Consider the following 19,635-nt stretch of genomic DNA (forward strand, 5'->3'; position numbering starts at 1 on the left):
CGAGACGAATAAGAGAGTTGTGTGTGAGCATTGAGTATATGACCTCTGGAGTGTGTATATAGAGTGTGTATATAGTGTGTGTGACCTCTGGAGGACTGCAGGTCGAGGGAGAAGGGAACGGTGCACAGGTTCACTGCTCTTCTGCCGTTACTGACACTGTCCCAGTGCAACATGTGGAGGAAACCATCAGCCGTCGCCACTAACAGATCCTCCTGCAGCGTCTGCAGACTGACACACACACACACACACTTCACATCAGATCAAGCCTCCAACACACCATAAGGTCACATTCTCTCTCTCACACAGACACGAGAGTTTCCAAGTTACCAAAACACCGTTAGGTCACATTTATACACACACATACTGGTTATTTTTATTGCAAGAGTTGTTCTGTACATTTTCTACCAGTTAGAATTTATATTCAAACTTCATCTAGATTCCAGGTTTGCTCATTTTTTTCACATCAGGATTATTATTGCTAACTAAAACCATAAACAATGTTTTTGTTTACCGTGTGTGAGTGCGTGTGTGTGTCTGTGTATGAGGCCCCGTCCACACTACTGCGTTTTCGTTTAAAAACGGAGACCTTTTGCTACGTTTGCACCTCCCGTCCACACTAAAACGGGAAAAACGAAGACCTAAAACGGAGAAGTTTAGAAACGCTGCAGCTGCGTTTTGCGTTTTGAAACTCCGGAGGGCGTTTTAGTGTGGACGAGACAAAACGGAGAACTTCAGAAACGCTGACGCAGAGGCTCACGCTCGGCTCTATGATTGGGTGTCAGTCATGACGTTTCCTTCCCTGATTCGCCAAACACTGTTTACATCGGCGCGCGCATGCCCAGTGTTGGTGAATGGTCACGTGATCTGCGTTTTCAGTCGTTTTAATGTGGACGGAGATAAATTCTAATACGCAGACAAAACGCTGGTGTGGACGGAGATCGTATTCGTTTTAATTCTCCGTTTTTAAACGAAAACGCAGTAGTGTGGACGGGGCCTGAGAGTGTGAATGTGTGTGTTTAAGTACCAGCTGATAGGAGCCTCCAGGTCGACAGGTTTCTTCATCTCTAGAGTCAGAGCTGGAGCGCACTGTTCCTCCTTATACCCCGGAGTCACCTTAACACGAGCACTGCCCCTGACACAAACACACACAGAAGAATATCATAATCTGTTAAGTCAGTGTGTGATTTAGTCTGAATGCTTCATTACACACAACCGGTGTTGGGTAAGTTACTCTAAAAAAGTAGTTAATTACTAGTTACTAATTACCTATTCAACAGTGTAATTAGATTACGGTACTAATTACTCTCTTTAAAAAGTATTTAATTACTTTTAATTACTAATTACTTTCAAAATCCCATATCAATCTCAACCAGCTGAATAATACAAGGATAGACATGAATCTGAATGGACATGAATTTATTCTTTCAAATAAATACAATAAAATTGCATGAATTATCCTTAAACTGACCAAGGTGTAGAAGGTTACATTATAAAAACATAGTTTTTAGCAGACACTTTTTTCATACATATTTTACAATAATTCATACGAATTTGTACGAGTGCGTCGTACAATTTAGACACCTCATAAAATACATACGAATCGCTGTGAGATCGGATTGATCTATACACAGTATTTACCTCAATTACATCAGAAGTAACTGTAATTAAATTACAGATAAATGAAGAGTAATCCCTTACTTTACATTTTCAATGGAAAAGTAATTAAATTAGAGTAACTAATTACTTGGTAATTAGTTACACCCAACACTGCACACAACACACACACACACACACACCCCCCATTATAAACACAGTCCCAGCCCATAAAAAGCATTTCATATTCCTTGATATTTACAAATGAAAGCTGAAAACAACACTAGCACAGCGACACACACGCAGACAGACAGAGTGTGTCGAACATGTCCTGACTTGAAAAACGCCATCCTGAACACTGACATTTGAAGATTTGAAGACTGTATGTGTTTTAGGGGACACATGTAACCCCAGAGTAGAGGTGAGCGATGGGGCTGTCGTGGTGAAGGATGTTCCCTTGCGGTAATTTTGAGTCTCAATAGCGCAATATATTATCGCCATTTATATATTCATTTCCATTTCTTCTTTTAGCTGTCGCTTTTATCCAAAGCGACTTACAATTGCTATATATGTCAGCGGTCGCACGCCTCTGGAGCAACTAGGGGTTAAGTGTCTTGCTCAGGGACACATTGGTGGATTCGAACCCGGGTCTAGATTCATTGATATTATTTCCCGCTATATACATTAGCATTACGATGTGGTCAGCATGCACAAAACCGAGTACATTTTCAGTAAGCAATGTAATATTGTCTCTGCGCATTGAAAGGCCGTCACTCAGAGCGCAGTCACATTGTTGTGGCAACCAGGGTTTCTGCAGGAATCTTCAAATAAATTTTTAAATTTTAATAAAAATATTTATATAAATTTATATATATATATATATATATATATATATCGCTTTAATATTTACTAAATGTAGCATATCGCACTACTGAGACACTCAAAATTACCGCAAGGGAACATCCTTCACCGCGACAGCCCCATCGCTCACCTCTGGGGTTACATGTGTCCCCCAAATAATGAAGTAGGACACACACACACACAGTCTTCAGATCTTCAAATCTCTTCAAGTGTTCAGGATGGCGTTTGTCAAGTCAGGATGTGAGTCAGGAAGTCAAACTCTCTCTGTGTGTGTGTGTGTGTCACGGTGCTCGTGTTGTTTTCAGCTTTCATCTGTAAATATCAATGAATATGAAATGCTGTTTATGGGCCTAGGCTGTTAAAGGGATAGTTCACCCAAACATGTAAACTCTGTCAGTAATTACTCTCCCTCAAGTTGTTCCCCGTAAGACTTTTAAGACACAAATGAAGATATTTGTGATTAAATCTGAGAGCTGTCTCACTCCTCCATAGGCTTCTACTGTATTTAAAACTTACTGGCTCAAAGTCAGTAAAGATATCGTTAAAATAGTCTGAGTGACTACAGCGGCCCAAACTTGAGCGATGAGAATACTTTTTGTGCGCAAATAATAAAATAAAAAGAAGAATGACTTTACTTAACTATTTGGTTTAATCAAACGCAGCGCTTCGTCAGAACTATTGGCCGACGCTGGTCATGTGTGTGATGCAGGCCAATAGTGAGCCAGCGTTCTGACAAAGCTCACTGACAAAACTAACTTTTCCGTGCTCAACCACCATGAGGGCATTTCATGGATTTGAAATCACTCACATTCAGCGGGAGGGATGGAAGGAAGTTTGAGGGGATGCACAAATGGCCCCACTCCCCCTTTGCCCCTCCCCATCAAATTCATAATTTGAAAAACATACTTTTTTTTTAATTGTACAAATGCAGAAAGTAGTTGTTTTTGGGAGCAAATTACAGAATAGCAGGGTCAAAGGTCAAGGGTCACTCACTTGGGATAGACAGGCTCGTACAGGTACTTCTCATCCAACCCGCCGAGGATGTCGAACAACAGAACGTAACCGTTTGCAGCCTAGAGAAAGAGAGAGAATTTTAACAAACGTTCATTACAAATACATTTCACATTCACAGTATATTTAAAATCACACGCACGCTGTGTGAACAAAAGCCAGGACCAATGCCGTAAGGGGTGTAGTGATGACGCTCGTGCCATCGCGCGACTCTGTTGCTCTTAGAAGAGAGTTTGTCATCAACAAAGACAGGACGAACAAATGTCTGCAAACTGGAGTGAAGCAGAGACCAGGAGCTCCTCTCTATCTGTGCTGAAGCTTTGTGGAACGGTATGCGCGTGTACATGTTTTCGACGCGTAAGTTACACGTCTCATCCTGACGTCATGTGTCTTTCCGGGATCTTTACGGGTTGTGTGTGTGAACGCACTCACAGATCCCGGCAAGTCACTGGCAGTGTGAATGAACCGAAAATCAAACAATCCTGGGACAATTGCCGGGTCACATTATCCGTGTATTTTCCAGAATCTCTATAGATCGACAGGCAGACAGACAAACACCTATAATCACAACCAAACAAGTTTCTACACAATAAAATAGAATAAAACTAGTGATGCACGATATATCGGCCGCCGATATAACATCGGCCGATTTGGTCAATTTTTTACACATCGGTATCGTTCCGATGTCAAAATAGGGCCGATGTGAACAGGCCGATGATCATCCCTGTGTATTTGACGTCCGTGTGTGAGCGTGTTTATGAATTGAGTTGCCTGAATATCTTTGAGAATACACGATGGTAAAAGGTTGGAAGACCGAAGTTTTTTTTTCTTCTGAACTGGTTGTGAATTGTGAAACCAAACCTTCAATAAACCAAAAAAAATCTACCTGGTGATGAAATGTTTTCCGTGTCGACAGTCGAGACCATAGACTGTAAAAATAGGTCGAGACAAATCTTGTGCAATGTTCTAAACTGCCTGGATAATCACAACGTGTGCCGTGGTTCCGTTAATGACACGTCCAATTCGCGAACTAATGACTCCTTTGAACCGATTCACTTTAATGAATGGTTAACCACTTAACTGTCACCGTCCCACAGGTGGGACGTTTGCCACTATATTTTTAAAACAATAATATCTTAGTAAATACCTTAAATAATATTGACAAACTATATATCATTTGAAAGCTTACAATCTCTAGTTTCCATATTTGGTGACTGATTTTCAAAATATATTACAGAGGAGCCATAATTTATCAATATAAAACAAGAATATTTTCATACTCATAAGGTGTGTTCAGACCTTTATTTTAAAATAGCAGTAAACATGAAAAATCATGAAAAAATGGTAGATACCTCAGTTTGTTTTCATGCCAAAAGTTCAAAAGATAGAATCCATTCAATTATTTTGGAAAAAAAAGGTCTGAAAAGTTTGAAATATCAAGAAAAAAATAATAAATTCACCATTTGTGACGTGGCAGCTAGCTATGACTTACATGCGTGTTCTTTGTATGTGTTTCTTAGAGGTTCAATTCATATCAAAATCTGCCAAACTTCCCATGCTACTTCTGAATAGGATCTCTACTTCAGAAATTGTATGAAAATTGTGAAAATAATGGTTCATATCACTCAAAACAAGAATGGAAAGGCAGGCGCCCTTATATGGGCAGTAATGGAGTCTGATTGTGCCCTAGTGAAAAAGTTTGGTACTGCGCTCAAACAAAATCTTACTGAAAGCTCATTTTTTGAGATATCAACCTAAAATTTGAAACACAACTTGTTCAGATTTTTGGCTTTGATCTTTCTGACATTTTAGAGTAGCCCAGGTTTTGAAAATATATATTTTATGTAAAATATGAATAATTAATATTTTTACACTGTACATTTCCATAAACTCAAACTTCTATAACTTTTTTTCTGTTTCACTTTCTTAATTTATTTCACTTCAACAAAAATCTGCCAAATGTCTTCTTTAAAACAAGACCAATCATATGTCTATATTCCAAAGCATTCTTGAATTACAACCATTTAAGTTCGAAATGTGCATTTTCATGTCTATTAAAAAAAGGGGGGGTGACAGTTAACAGGTTAAAACAACTGATCCGTCCAACACTGAGCTCAAGAGACATAAATCGGAAACACTTTACAATAAGGTTTAAATGTACACTTTAATAAATGGAACCTTATTGTAAAGTGTAAGGTTAATAGATTAATAGAATGTTAACAAATTTTGTTAACATTCTATTAATATTAGTTTCTGCGGATTTACTCCATGACAAAACTACCCCAGTCATTCTAGAATGATTCATTCTTTCCAAATAGAGCTAGGCCTATTCAAATAATCTGGTGAAATTGTTTTTATATCACAATATATATCGCAGAAAAATAAAATATCACAGTCATTTTTTACCAATATCGTGCAGCCCTAATCCTCGCTATGTGTTTTCTATACAGGGATATCGACATGGGTAAATATCGGTATCGCCATAACAGCAATGTTAATATCGGTTATCGGTATCGGCCACAAATTTTCACATCGGTGCATCACTAAATAAAACAGTAAATAAAGCCAAACCAAAAATGAGAGCAGGTATATATACAATTAAAAAAATATAAAATGCTAAAAAAAAATTTAACTAACGACATAATGTGAATGGATCATAGGCTAAAGGTGAAAGGATAATCCCATAATGTTCAGTGTCGATGTCAAAGGCCACGTGTCTCAGATGAAGGAGTGTGTGTGAAAGGACCGTCTGAACGGGAGTGCCACACACAGAGTAAATGTCACGAATTTTACTCAAAGAAATGGAAAAATTACAGAAAATGGAAAAGCACAGTCTCAGAGCGTCACCATGACAACCAGATACAAGACCAGAAGAAAAGCTGCGAGACGCTGGAGATTGACGGACATCTGAAAGAGTGACGGAACAAAGACCACGACTACACCAGCGGCTCAACATTCCTCAGAAGAAGGTCTACATATGAATCATCTCTCTCGACAGACATGATACACACACACACACTCGCTCACTCTCACTCACTCAAACACTCTCGCTCACACACAAATGATGGAAAAACTGGAAGACAACACACCGAAGAATGTGGAAGCAAAGGAGGGAGGGAGGGAGAGAGAGAGAGAGAGCGCAAGCGAGGTTGAACTTCCTCTAGAGTTCAACGTTCGGGACAAGTCGTTTGAGGTTTTCCACAGCTGGATCGAGACGGCAGCCGAAACTCCCAGATCCCCTCAAACGCTCCTCAGATGAGCTCAGAAAAAACAGGAAGTGATACGTTCTGTAATCACGTGGCAGATTAAAGTCAATCTTAGCTTCTACTTCTCAATCATTTGTTTTGTTTCAATGCAATCGCTTCGTTTAGTGGGTTGATTTCGTTAAATGACTGAAATACATTTAAATATATAAATATAAACTTGTTCAAAATATTGAATAATATATTTATACAAAATATATGATCCTCTGAGGTGAAGCACCCTCACAGAATGCACTGCACTCGGTTTTGTTAAAACAAGTTCAAGAAATGTGCTTTATATAGCATCAGGACACTTTCCTCAAATTTCCTCAACTTCACACAGCGTTGAAGCCAATACAGCTCAGTGTGTGATTCACTGGGACAACAATATTGCCAAAGAAAAACATCTGATGCTATTTTAAAACAGTGCAAAAGATAGTGTGCAAGAACACACAAACAGGGGAAATTTTAAATATATTTTATCCCAAATCTCAAAATATAACTAAATAAAATATACTAGAAAAAGCAAGCTGCTTATGTAGGGAGCACTCTCACACACTCACGCACACACTCATGCACTCTCTCGCACATACTACACTCTCGTGCACACACTCTATCTCACAAGACAGATGTTTATTCCAACAAACTCACTAGATAAACTTTAATATGCAGAACTGTGGGACAGTGAGGTAAAACCAGAGCCACTTTTCTGAAGGAATGAACATCTGTTATCATCTGAATCATTCATACAGGACGTCTAAAAACACACACACACAAACACTGAAGTCTTTACACACTCAAAGATCCCAATGTGACCCAGAAACTCAAACAAAAGCTCTAGGGAATGTCCATCCTATTATTACTGGCGGCTCCGCGATGGAGGATTCGCACATTCCAGAACACAGATAAAGACAACGCTCACGCGACGCCACGACGAGACGAGACGCGGGATGATGTTTCGCATCACTCCTGATTTGAATTTCCACCATTTGTGGAGAAACGTTTGCATGCCTGACTAAAAGCGTATCCTTGTCACTTTACATATCACTTCTCCAAAATAAACAACATCAACTGACCGACATCTGGACACACGAGCCAAAACCTGAAATATGAGTGTCGTTTTTTAATTTCATTAAAAATCAAATACAAAAATTCGAATAAATCATAAAACAAATAATAAACAGTAAAAAAAAAGAAAAAAAGAGGATTAATCAAATGAAAAATAAAATAAAAATATATTAAGTTCTTAAATCTAAATAAATATCAAAAAAATCCAAATAAAATAATTCATTAATAATAATAAAATAATATACAATAAAAGGTAAAAATAAATAAATATTTTTCTATGTACCTAACTAAAAAATATATATATATATATCAATAATAAAGCAATACGACAATAATTAATAAATAATAAAACAAAACAAAATAAAAAATAAAGAATTTAAATAAACTAAAAATAAATTTAATTCTAGAATCTAAATACAAATACATCAATAACAAAATAATACTAATAAACCGTAAAAAACAACATTTTATTAGCTTCTAAAATTTATGAATGAATAATTAATAATAATGTAATGTAATAACAATAAACAGTAAAACAAAAAATGAACTATATATATAAAAAAATTAAATCAAGAAATTAAATCAAATAAAAAAAATAAGATACAAATAAATTAAAGTCTAAAATGGAAACAAATCAAAAAAACTAAATAAAAATACTAAAATAATATAAACAGTATTGGCAACAGTATCTACACTGTGTCTATAGGGTTTAATGTGCGTGTCCTGAACCGGTTGTTTGCTGAAGGATGATTACAGGAGTGAGCCGGACTTGATCCGTTACGCACGCACACGCACACACACACACGCGGGATAATGGATGGCTTCCCAGCGACGCAGGAATCCTGACTGCAGAAAATCAAAGAAGATTCTTCAGTCATGGTAAGAAACCCCAGAGGAACATCACATCAGATAGGATACAAATAATGACAGTGCTGTTCTGGTAAACACACCATCTTCACCAGAAGCGTTTTCACTTAACGAACATCAGTGTGTGTGTGGTAATGAGATGAAACGTTGTAGGTGTAATTCATGTACAGTTATTCTCACATAAAGGGGCTTTTGCACTATAATTTATGAGTTCCCGACCCGTCACTAATGCAGAAGTGCATGCTTTGAATTAGGTGCCGGTCTATTTCCCAGTTCCAGAGTCGGGTCTGACCCAGAACTAAAGGAACTACCAGTGATGCAAGTGTGTGTTGAACACATGTGAAACTGGTAACCACAAACAAACCAGCAACCAGAGTTGAACTCTGGTTTGTGTTAAACACACAAACCAGAGTTTATAGCCTATATATTTACTGCACAAACAAGGAAGCGAGAGATGGACTGGGGGACCAGGCAAGACATGTTGGGAACCAAACATCATAACCAGTGTTGTGCAAGTTACTTCCAAACTGTAATACATTAGGTATTACTTGTTACTGTTATTTAAAAGTAATTCATTACCTTACAATATTCAGTGTTGGGAGTAACGCATTACAAAAGTAAAATATTACAGTAACATATTACTTTTTGCTGTAACGCAGTAGTGTAAGGCATTACTAATCAATTTTCAGTGATATTTTACTCGTTACATGTTCAGTGAGGCTTGTATTACAGTTGTATTACAGTGAGGCTTGTTCTATGTTCTATAGAGACCGGAGAGCCAACCCTTCCTTATTCGATCTGCGCAGTGTAATTAACAGAATTACAAAAAAAATATATTTTGCGTCCTATTTTTTTGTCACGCATGAATGTGTGTCTTTTCCCTAATATTAAAAATAAAACATAGACTGATATTTGTCTAATGTCTGGAGTCCTTTGAGGAAGTAGCCTACACGTTTCAATACATGTATTTTCTGAGAATTTTTATTTCAAGTTTTGACTGCAAATGTCATGTCCATAATGCTGGACTTCCCCAATTTTAAATAATTTATCCTCAACTAGTTTTGTGGTGTAGGTCTACGTATTTTATAATGTTAACTTCAAATAATACTAATAGCCTAATTTAAAGATAAGGCAGCATTGGATATGGACGGTAAGGAGAATAACGCTGGAGTTGGAAGAGGTGTGTCGCGATTCTGTAGGTTCGTGGATCTGAGTGTGGCCAATCGCGATTTCATATTGCATATCATTAGAAGCCCCAAAGATAAGTTCTACTTAGTTATTTTGGTGAAAGTAACTCAAAAGTAATACATGAGTAATGTAACGCATTACAATTCTGAGACAGTAATATTGTCAGTGTTGTGCAAGTTACTTCCAAACTGTAATACATTAGGTATTACTTGTTACTGTTATTTAAAAGTAATTCATTACCTTACAATATTACTGTCTCAGAATTGTAATGCGTTACATTACTCATGTATTACTTTTGAGTTACTTTCACCAAAATAACTAAGTAGAACTTATCTTTGGGGCTTCTAATGATATGCAATATGAAATCGCGATTGGTCACACTCAGATCCACGAACCTACAGAATTGCGACACACCTCTTCCAACTCCAGCGTTATTCTCCTTACCGTCCAGATCCAATGCTGCCTTATCTTTAAATTAGGCTATTAGTATTATTTGAAGTTAACATTATAAAATACGTAGACCTACACCACAAAACTAGTTGAGGATAAATTATTTAAAATTGGGGAAGTCCAGCATTATGGACATGACATTTGCAGTCAAAACTTGAAATAAAAATTCTCAGAAAATACATGTATTGAAACGTGTAGGCTACTTCCTCAAAGGACTCCAGACATTAGACAAATATCAGTCTATGTTTTATTTTTAATATTAGGGAAAAGACACACATTCATGCGTGACAAAAAAATAGGACGCAAAATATATTTTTTTGTAATTCTGTTAATTACACTGCGCAGATCGAATAAGGAAGGGTTGGCTCTCCGGTCTCTATAGAACATAGAACAAGCCTCACTGTAATACAACTGTAATACAAGCCTCACTGAACATGTAACGAGTAAAATATTACTGAAAATTGATTAGTAATGCCTTACACTACTGCGTTACAGCAAAAAGTAATATGTTACTGTAATATTTTACTTTTGTAATGCGTTACTCCCAACACTGATCATAACACATTATTATAGGGACAATACAAATATCGAATAAAATGAATGGTTTAACAGCCACAAATATTAGCATTATCATTTTACAGTTGTAATGTTAAGTAATGTAAAATTATTTTTAACATATTAAATACGGTTTTATTTTCTAGTTAAAAAAAATCTGTAATCCTGCTGAAATGAAACAAAACACAAATATTTAAGTTAAATTACTCTATTCTATATTCACAGTACTAAAACATTACAATACGCTACTTTATACTGCTATAAAATCAGCATAAAACTATGGTATAAAAATACTTTATTATTTAAAATAATACAAACAATAAAACCACAGTGCTAAAAATCTTGAATATGGGTTATAAACTGGAGATTTTATCAAATAAAGCAAAAACCACAGTACACAAATACAAAATTAAGAATGTTTCAATAATCAGTCTAAATGTTTCTGTGTTTGTGATGTCTAGGAAGGCACGAGGGTTCACACACAGCAGCACATTTACACACACAGGATGATGAAAGCGTCAAACACAAGAGAAAAAAACTCGAGTCAGCATTTCTCAGGTCTGATGATGTGTAAGAATAAACCGCTCAGATTTCAGGAAGTGCACATCTTTAACACAAATTTTATTTCTCATGCCATTTATACACCAAAAAAATGGTTTTTGTGTGCAAATTATACGCACTGTAAACCCCTTGGGTAGGATTAGGGGTGTGGATGGGTTTCTTTCTTCTGCCGGACACAAAGAACAGAAGGTATTTTGAAGAACCAGTTACTGACATTCTTCAAAATATCTTCCTTTGTGTTCAGCAGAAGAAAGAAACTCATACCGGTTTGAAACAACTTGAGGGCAAGTAAATGATGACAGAATATTCATTTTGAAGTAAACTTGAAGAGCATAATCGTGCAGCCCTACATGCAATCATACACACTCGTTCATGAACACACACATGCAAGCAATGCATCAGAAGAGCAGCCCTGGATGATTTAATCAGCTTGATACGAACATGTTTCAGAATCTCATGCATGTGCTGAACAAGTTTTGGTCTCAGGTTGTGTTGTGTCCATGTACAGACACACACATTCAGAGCAAGAAATATCCTTCTGGAGACGATCTGCAGCAAACGGCTCAGAGAAAACCATAGAGACAGGTTTGATTTGAAGCATAACACCGTGTCCTAACTAGGCTACACGCCACGCGATAAAATGCCTCTTTTCTACGTTAATCAGAGTGTGTGTGCTAGCCAGCCGCAACAGCGACACGCAATGATTCTACATTAGAAACAGTTTCTATTTTTCTGTGACGTCGCGCTGGAACAAACTCAAAGTGTGGCAATGATAATCTCAGGCACTGTTTATGTGCTTTATTTAATGTTAAAAGCATATAATGTAACTCTGAATATGATTTAGTGCTCCAGCTTTGCAGCTACAGCCATAAAAGCAACAGTAGATAATTCACCTCAGATCTTGATATTAAACAAATGGAAACAAGAACGTTCAAACTGTGAACAAACAAGTGTATTCTTTGACAAAGATTGTTGTAGTAACTCATTTTGTGTTTTTAATAATGTTTAAATGGTGTAATATTTGTGAATTTGATGATGTACTTGTCCATGTTCTTGCGAGTGCCGTCAGGACGACTCTCTGGTTCTCTTACTTGCCCACATGCTGTTCTGATTGGCTGGTAGTTTTGTTTGATTTTGATTGATTTCGCTATCGCGTCTAGTGTGGACAGACAAGATGTTTGTCGCTGGAATCTTGTCGCATCGCCTCTGGTTAGGACACGGACACGGTGTTAAGGCCATTTTTTCCGTATTCGTGATTCGGTGGCTCTGAATTGCAAAAAAAACACTATTCAAACTGCTTTCTAAGGATGCGAAAAACGCAGAAAACGTTTCAGAGGCAGTGTGCATGATTGACGTAATGTAAGGCCATATTTATTTTTTAACGTGCAGAAATTTCAGATGCGAATTTCGCACTAAACCTGCAAAGGCCTAAAGCCGTGTGTCCACCAAAGCATTTTTCACTCGTCTGGTGTATCTTCTTGATTGTTTTCAATGGGAGCGGAACATTTTTTTAAACGCCATAAGCGTAATGAGGCGCTGAGCGGTGTTCTCACTGAAGTGATGATACCTCGATGTTTAAAGGGGGGGTTGACTGCTTTTTTTCTTTGCATGATTGTGTTTATGGGGTGCAATATAACATGTATTCGTGGTTTTTCTTTTTTTAAAAGTCTTATTTTTCATAAATTTCACCTTTATCGTAAGACACGCTCTTCTCTGTCCTCAAACGAGCGGTTGACTTCCTGAGTCTATGAAAACACTCCCTCAGAAACGGGCAGTGGGCTCAGATTGGTTAGTTTGGGCTGGTGTGTTGTGATTGGCTAAACTGTCGCTCACGTTGTCTGGAAGGTTAACCCCCATTACCTTTACGGGCGAAACGCGAGCTCCGGTCCAGATGTAAATGTGTCGAACTGCAGTATCAGTTTGAGGTAGAATCAGACCAAGAAAGCGGCGATGAAGGGTCAAGCAGAACCTCACCACACACGGCTCTTACTAAACGTATCTGAATGATAATTTGCTACATTTTTTAACTTTATAAACGTTTGTTTAACACAATAGCATCTGACTGGCAACAATAGCAACTGACTGGCTGCTAATGTCATACTCAAACAGCAGTGGCAAGTTTACGTTCTTGAGAAAATAACGTCATAAAGCATTTATACATGAAAAATACGTTTAAAACATTAGTACTTATACACAATTCAGGTCCATAATGTTTGTATGTGTTTGTCGTAGACACAAAATAGCATAACTAGTAGCCTAGTGGCTATGAAGCCAGCGCTGGCATTTGAAAAAACTAAAACACAAGGCTACATCTGGAATTATACATGCAAATACATTTAAAATGTCTTGGCCTACTTACAGGTTGTGGTCCAACAACTGCTGACTCTAGTTTTAAAGTCGGAATTGCTTCATGTTTTAGTAACAGTTTCTTGTTGAATACGGTGTTGAACTCAGTGTTGGAGATTCTGGAAGCTGTCTCTCGTAAAATGCGCAGCACAGAGAGCTAAATTACGATCGTAATTTTCAGGAACATAATCAAACATTAATTGTCTCCATTGTTGACGAAGTACAGCGTCCGTGGGAAGCCCGAACACAGAAGACCTGACAGCTGCGTGAACAACACACTCGACGAGCCGCAGAAATATGATCATGCCCTTTCCTGCATATTCCGTCCGGAGGGAGGGTTGATGCAAATGTATGGGATAGTGACGTCTAAAACCCAGCTGTAGTCCCAATCGAGTCGTTTTTGTAGGCTATATACTTCCTGATTTTTTAAAAGACGATATCTCTGCTTACACTAAACTTTCAGCGCTGCAACTTTGCAGATACTGTTCATGCACCAACAGCAACATTACACACTATTTAAAATCAAAAAAGTGAAATCGCAATCAATCCCCCCAATTTAATACTGGTCGCTGAGAGTTGAAGAGTGTTCTTAACTTTGGGTAAAACGCAGCGTTTATCACCGTCACTTTTTACCTAGCCATCCAATCACAGTGGAGGAGAGGCGGGGCTAATACCACACCCACCAACTGCCACAACATTCTTTCTGTACAACGACATCAACCAGAAGAACAAACCGAACAAAATGGATAAAAATACTTTTAGTATGAAACAAATTATCTGCGAAATCAGTTACAAGTAAACTGTGCTGCGGATATTCTGTATCATAGCAATGAAACGTCTCGACTGAAAAAACGCTGCGCTGCCAAAACACTCTCAAGCACCCACAGCTAGGCGTTTTCACTTCAGCAGAGCGTCAAGCGTTTTCAGCTGGCTAAAAATGCTTTGTTGGACACACAGCCATAAGAGCAACTCATTCCCCTGGAGGAACGAAACAAAAACCTCAGATGGAGCCGACGGGACGGAGCGCATCAATGTTCTGCACACAAAACAAAACTCCAGTTACTGAACTCCAAAGGAGCCCAAAATCAGCACGGATCCAGATATACTAGATCAAGACAGAAGACGAAGCTGGTAAAATAATTGCTAAAATAATTATAATATCAAATTATGATAATGCAAATTTATCATCATAATTATAATAAATATAATAATAAATTCATTGTTTTAATGTAATGAAAATCATTACATTGATTTATGTTCTACATTATTTGTAATTTGATTTGATTTTTTTTTGGGTGCAGTGAAGAGGATTCTTTATGGATTTCTTTCGTTTTTTCTTTTGATATTGGGTGAAATGTGATCTGGAACATGTTCCTGACAAGATGGAAAAGCTAAAATGGAAAAACGAGTTCTCAGAATCAATCAGTTAACCCAGATATTCCATGATCCTCTGGGCTCTCAGTTACAGTATACACAGTAAAAGAGAGTTGTCCTGGCAGAAATGCGGCACTTCTCTTTGGATTCATTTGGAATATTATGGAGTATTTACTCCGCTGAATAACAAAATCAAAAATCAAAAGTTAAAACCATAAACTGCAAACACATGGAACACAAATCACAGGTTTAAGATTCAAAATAATTAAGAATGTCTTTTAAACTGTATTAATGAGCAGTGCACCACTATTGTGCACTATTAATGCACAATAAATATTAAAATGTCTAGTCTGATAAGACTGTGTTGTGACTGTGATATATTGAAAGGGAAAATGTGTGAAAACGTGTAACATTTTGAACCGACCCGAGATAAACTATCGTATCCATGTCAATGTCATAATCTGTGACTCATGTAAATGAACCTGCAGAAAGCAGAGTCAAACACCATCAGTTAAAACTGTGTGAGGAAAATAACCGGCCATCATCGGTCATGTGGTGCGTCAGTAATGCTGATGACCCGAAGCCATCGGTATCAAGACTAAATAGTGATGTTTATTCAGACACAGGGAAGAACGTTGAAATGAAGCCTGAGGCTGAGCTGTAATTCTGCACCGCTGTGACGTCAGGCAGTGGAAACACGCATCTCTGGTGTCTGAACACACACAATGGTTCTGATGCCACCCGAGTCTGACACAACCAGACCAGGAGAACACACAACAACAACGGTTCTGGGCAGTCTCAGGACACAAACTAAAGACAACATCTTTAAATGTGGCGCTCATGACGCAAGAGTAGGGCTGCACAATATATAGAAATTATCGAAATATCACATATGTAAATATCGTGATATGCATATCGCAATGGCTTGCAATAACCAGGGTCATGGTGAACTAAAGACAAAGAGAAAATCACTCACTGCTCTTTGTAGCTTTAATAATAATATATTTAATTCATACAGTGAAAACTAAACAGTGTTTTATTTTTACATTTGATTATTCAGTTTCTGTTGTTAAATAACCCTAATGTAGAATAAGCGTGCTTTACACTGATGTTAATAACACTTCTTCAGGAAAACACTGATGTTAATAACACTGATGTTCACTTCAGAGGCAGTAGGGACGTTTTCTTGTTACAAAAAGATTGTGAAACACATGTTGGTTATATCATTTTAAATATATTTCAAAGATAATTTAAGTTTATTTTGCACACTTTAAACATTATCGTATCGCACATCACATTTTTTAATGACTTATCGCATATCGGATTTTTCTTCAATATTGTGCAGTCCTAAAAAAAACAGCAGAGCAACAGCTAAAAACATCTATTATAGATGAGTGTGCAACTTTAAAAACAGAGCAGACATAATTCAATAAACAGCTCTTTAAAAATAAATAAATGGAAACGCAAAAGTGCAAAATCAGTATACTGTTTTGGGTTGGGAAACACTGCATTAGTGGATGACGTGAGGAACAATGGAAAGAATATCTAACTTTATCGTCCAAGACGACCATTTGTGGTTAAAAAGTAAACAAATGTTGTTTTTCCGTAAATGGCGGATGTTTGTCTAGATGAGACTCTTATTCCTCGGCTGGGATCTTGTAACCAAAGACCTTCCACCCGTTGGACCCCCCTGAAGTCACTATATGGAGAAACATCCTGGAATGTTTTCCTCAAAAACCAGACATGAATAACTTCGATGACGTGGGGGTGAAAAAAGTACCAGGATATTTTAACTCTGAAGTGAACTAATCCTTTAAAAAAACCCAGTTCGAGAGAGGGCTTGTAGATTTTAGTGGATGATGTGCTGATCAATGGAAGGAATGTGACTGTACAGTATTATCAACCGAGGGAACGGCGATGAATGTGACTGACAGACGCGAGCGCGCGTTCAATCTTTTCTGTGGCATTTAAAGAGACAAACGTCGAGCTGTCTCTCCTCATCTCGATCTGTCGGTCTGCATTAATAGAGCAGAATGACAGCAATTATGCAGCTAAACAAAAGAGAAGCCACAGTTTGTTTTGTTCACAGTACGCGTTTCCTCGGCAAGTGACGGACGCTCGACTGCACAAAAACTCACATTAACCTTTAAACAATCGACTCCTCTGTGAAGGACATGATGTGCGACTGGAATAATTATGCCGCCCAACTTTTGGCTCAGCCTTCATCCACGATGCCTTAAAATACTGCCAATGTGGGCGGCTCGCTAGGCTTGTTTGTGGTGAGATTAACAGTTTTGCACTCGACGCTGGAGGAACTATCAGCATAGAGAAGATACATTTGTACATTTGTGGTGACGTCAGCATCAAATCAATCAATCTCCACATACAAGAGTAGAGACGTGCAAAACTACAGATTTGGTAAATCAACTAGTTGATTTAGGCTCACGTCCAACACACAGCTAAGTAACAAAACTCCTTAAATCTCGTTTAAAACTCTTTAAATCCACATGAAACACTGCTATTTTGCAAACTAAGCAATCCAATACGCCCATAAATAGGAGTAGCTGCCAGTCTGAACACGTCTCAGCTCTCGCTACACAACAGACAGCGGTTCACCTCAACACGGCTTCTGTACAGCGTATCATTAAGGGTTTCTGACTTCCTTCTAGATCTGCATGCATTTTGTGTTTCTGACATTTAATCAAACTCCAACCTCAACGACGAATCAAAAAACAAAGCAGTTCATGAACACACACACACACGCAATGCATCAGAAGAACAGCCCTGGATGATTTAATCAGCTCGATACGAACATGTTTCAGAATCTCATGCATGTGCTGAACAAGTTTTAGTCTCAAGTTGTGTTGTGTTCATGTACAGACACACACATTCAGAGCCAGAAATATCCTTCTGGAGACGATCTGCAGCAAACGGCTCAGAGAAAACCATAGAGACAGGTTTGATTTGAAGCATAACACTGTGTCCTAGCTACACGCCATGCGATAAAATGCCTCTTTTCCATGTTTTTCCAGACTCTTTTCCAGAGTGTGTGTTGTGCACGACTACTGATTTCTGCTATTCGATTTCTTATCAAAACAATACTCTAGCTACTCAACTACACGTGGTTCATGCTACTATAAAGGCGGGCGTACACGGTGCGATTTTTTGCTATTTTACGAGCTCGCAGATGATTTTTTTCACTCGGGAGAAATGGTTATGCTCGCATGTCGCGGCTCGTATCGTGTGCGAGGAAGATACGAGCCGAGCCGAGCACCTCTCGACCTCCCGATAATTTTTAAGCGTGTCTACAAAGTTCGGGAGCTGTCGGCTTGCATTCCCATGTTTCACAGAATTCCAACTAAAAACGCTGACTGGATGAAGAAATGGCTAACTAAATTACGCCTAAATAGATTATCAAGAGACATTATGTTTGCTCGGTACATTTCAATGGACGACTATTTTGAAAAAATGGAATTTGCCACACGGACCATAATGTGCTGAAGGATACGGGCATCCCATCGATAGCACAGACAGGACAAGTGGATCACCTGCGGCTGAGGTAAGTGTTCCGTTATGTTTTTAGATGACCTACTGTAACAGTGCCTTTAGCCAGATCTAATGTAACGTTAGTGACACTATTATATGATTATAGGGTATGAATATGTTTTTATCTTGATGCAGTGCGGACGCGCTTGGAAAAAAAACGAGCGCGTTCACCGCGTTGAACTTGCACCCTGCGCGCGGCGCGCCTACTAGCCTAAATTTGAAATAACCATGGAAATAACGAACTTGAGCGTGCAAAAGGGTACGATAGGCTGTGAGTTCATTGTGCAAAAACTATTTGTGCTATTACTTTCCCCTTATTCTATCCTATAGTAATGCAATTATACTGTATATTATATACTGTTGAATACATTTGGTTCAGCTAATAAATTGCATTTAAAATATATTGATTCCTGTAATAATAATTATTTATTCATGTGATATTTATAAATCTGGGTGCGTTTTTGGTTGGAAATCAATGAAACATGGTACTGTATTACCTGGTCTCCCCTGTTTATTGTCACAGCTCATACAATAAAGCAAACACCCATGTTAAACTATGCTTTTCTATCTAACGTTAGTAATTGCTGACTCTTTACTCCAACACTGAGCGAACTCTCTGCTCCTCGTCACGGTGCGTTTTAGGTGATGGTTATCACTCTGCCCAAGTAGCAGTGCTTCGCCTTCAGAAAATATAGTATTTATACGGTCAAAAGATGTCTGTGTCTCATATGGCCTTGATATTTGTACAGTCTGTGACTATACAAACCACAACATGTAAATAGGAAAACGTTTGCGTTATTTTGTCACTCATTTGGATTAGTATGAAAGCTGCAACCATTTACATCCAGTCTTTGTGCTAAGCTAGGCTAGCGGTGGGTGCGTCAAACAGACTTATAGCACACACGGAGATGAAAAAGGTATGTATGGACTTATCTAACTCTGGTGGGTAAGGTGAATAGGCTAAAGCCCCAAA

At 38.0% G+C, this 19,635-nt stretch overlaps 1 protein-coding gene across 2 annotated transcripts in view; it reads right to left on the bottom strand.

The window, feature by feature from the left end:
* The window catches only part of ric1 (RIC1 homolog, RAB6A GEF complex partner 1), a 78,321-nt gene that overhangs the window by 37,495 nt on the left and 21,191 nt on the right, over positions 1 to 19,635 (bottom strand). For both annotated transcript variants that reach the window (XM_089123761.1, XM_089123760.1), the window contains exons 3-5: positions 3,448 to 3,527; positions 1,025 to 1,132; positions 86 to 228 (exon numbers count right to left, since the gene is read on the bottom strand). In XM_089123761.1, coding sequence (XP_088979887.1) covers positions 86 to 228; positions 1,025 to 1,132; positions 3,448 to 3,527 — 331 coding nt within the window. The remainder of the gene's footprint in view (positions 1 to 85; positions 229 to 1,024; positions 1,133 to 3,447; positions 3,528 to 19,635) is intronic.

The sequence above is a fragment of the Pimephales promelas genome, chromosome 19, assembly GCF_988280905.1.
Source record: "Pimephales promelas chromosome 19, fPimPro1.hap1.1, whole genome shotgun sequence".
Taxonomy (NCBI): domain Eukaryota; kingdom Metazoa; phylum Chordata; class Actinopteri; order Cypriniformes; family Leuciscidae; genus Pimephales; species Pimephales promelas.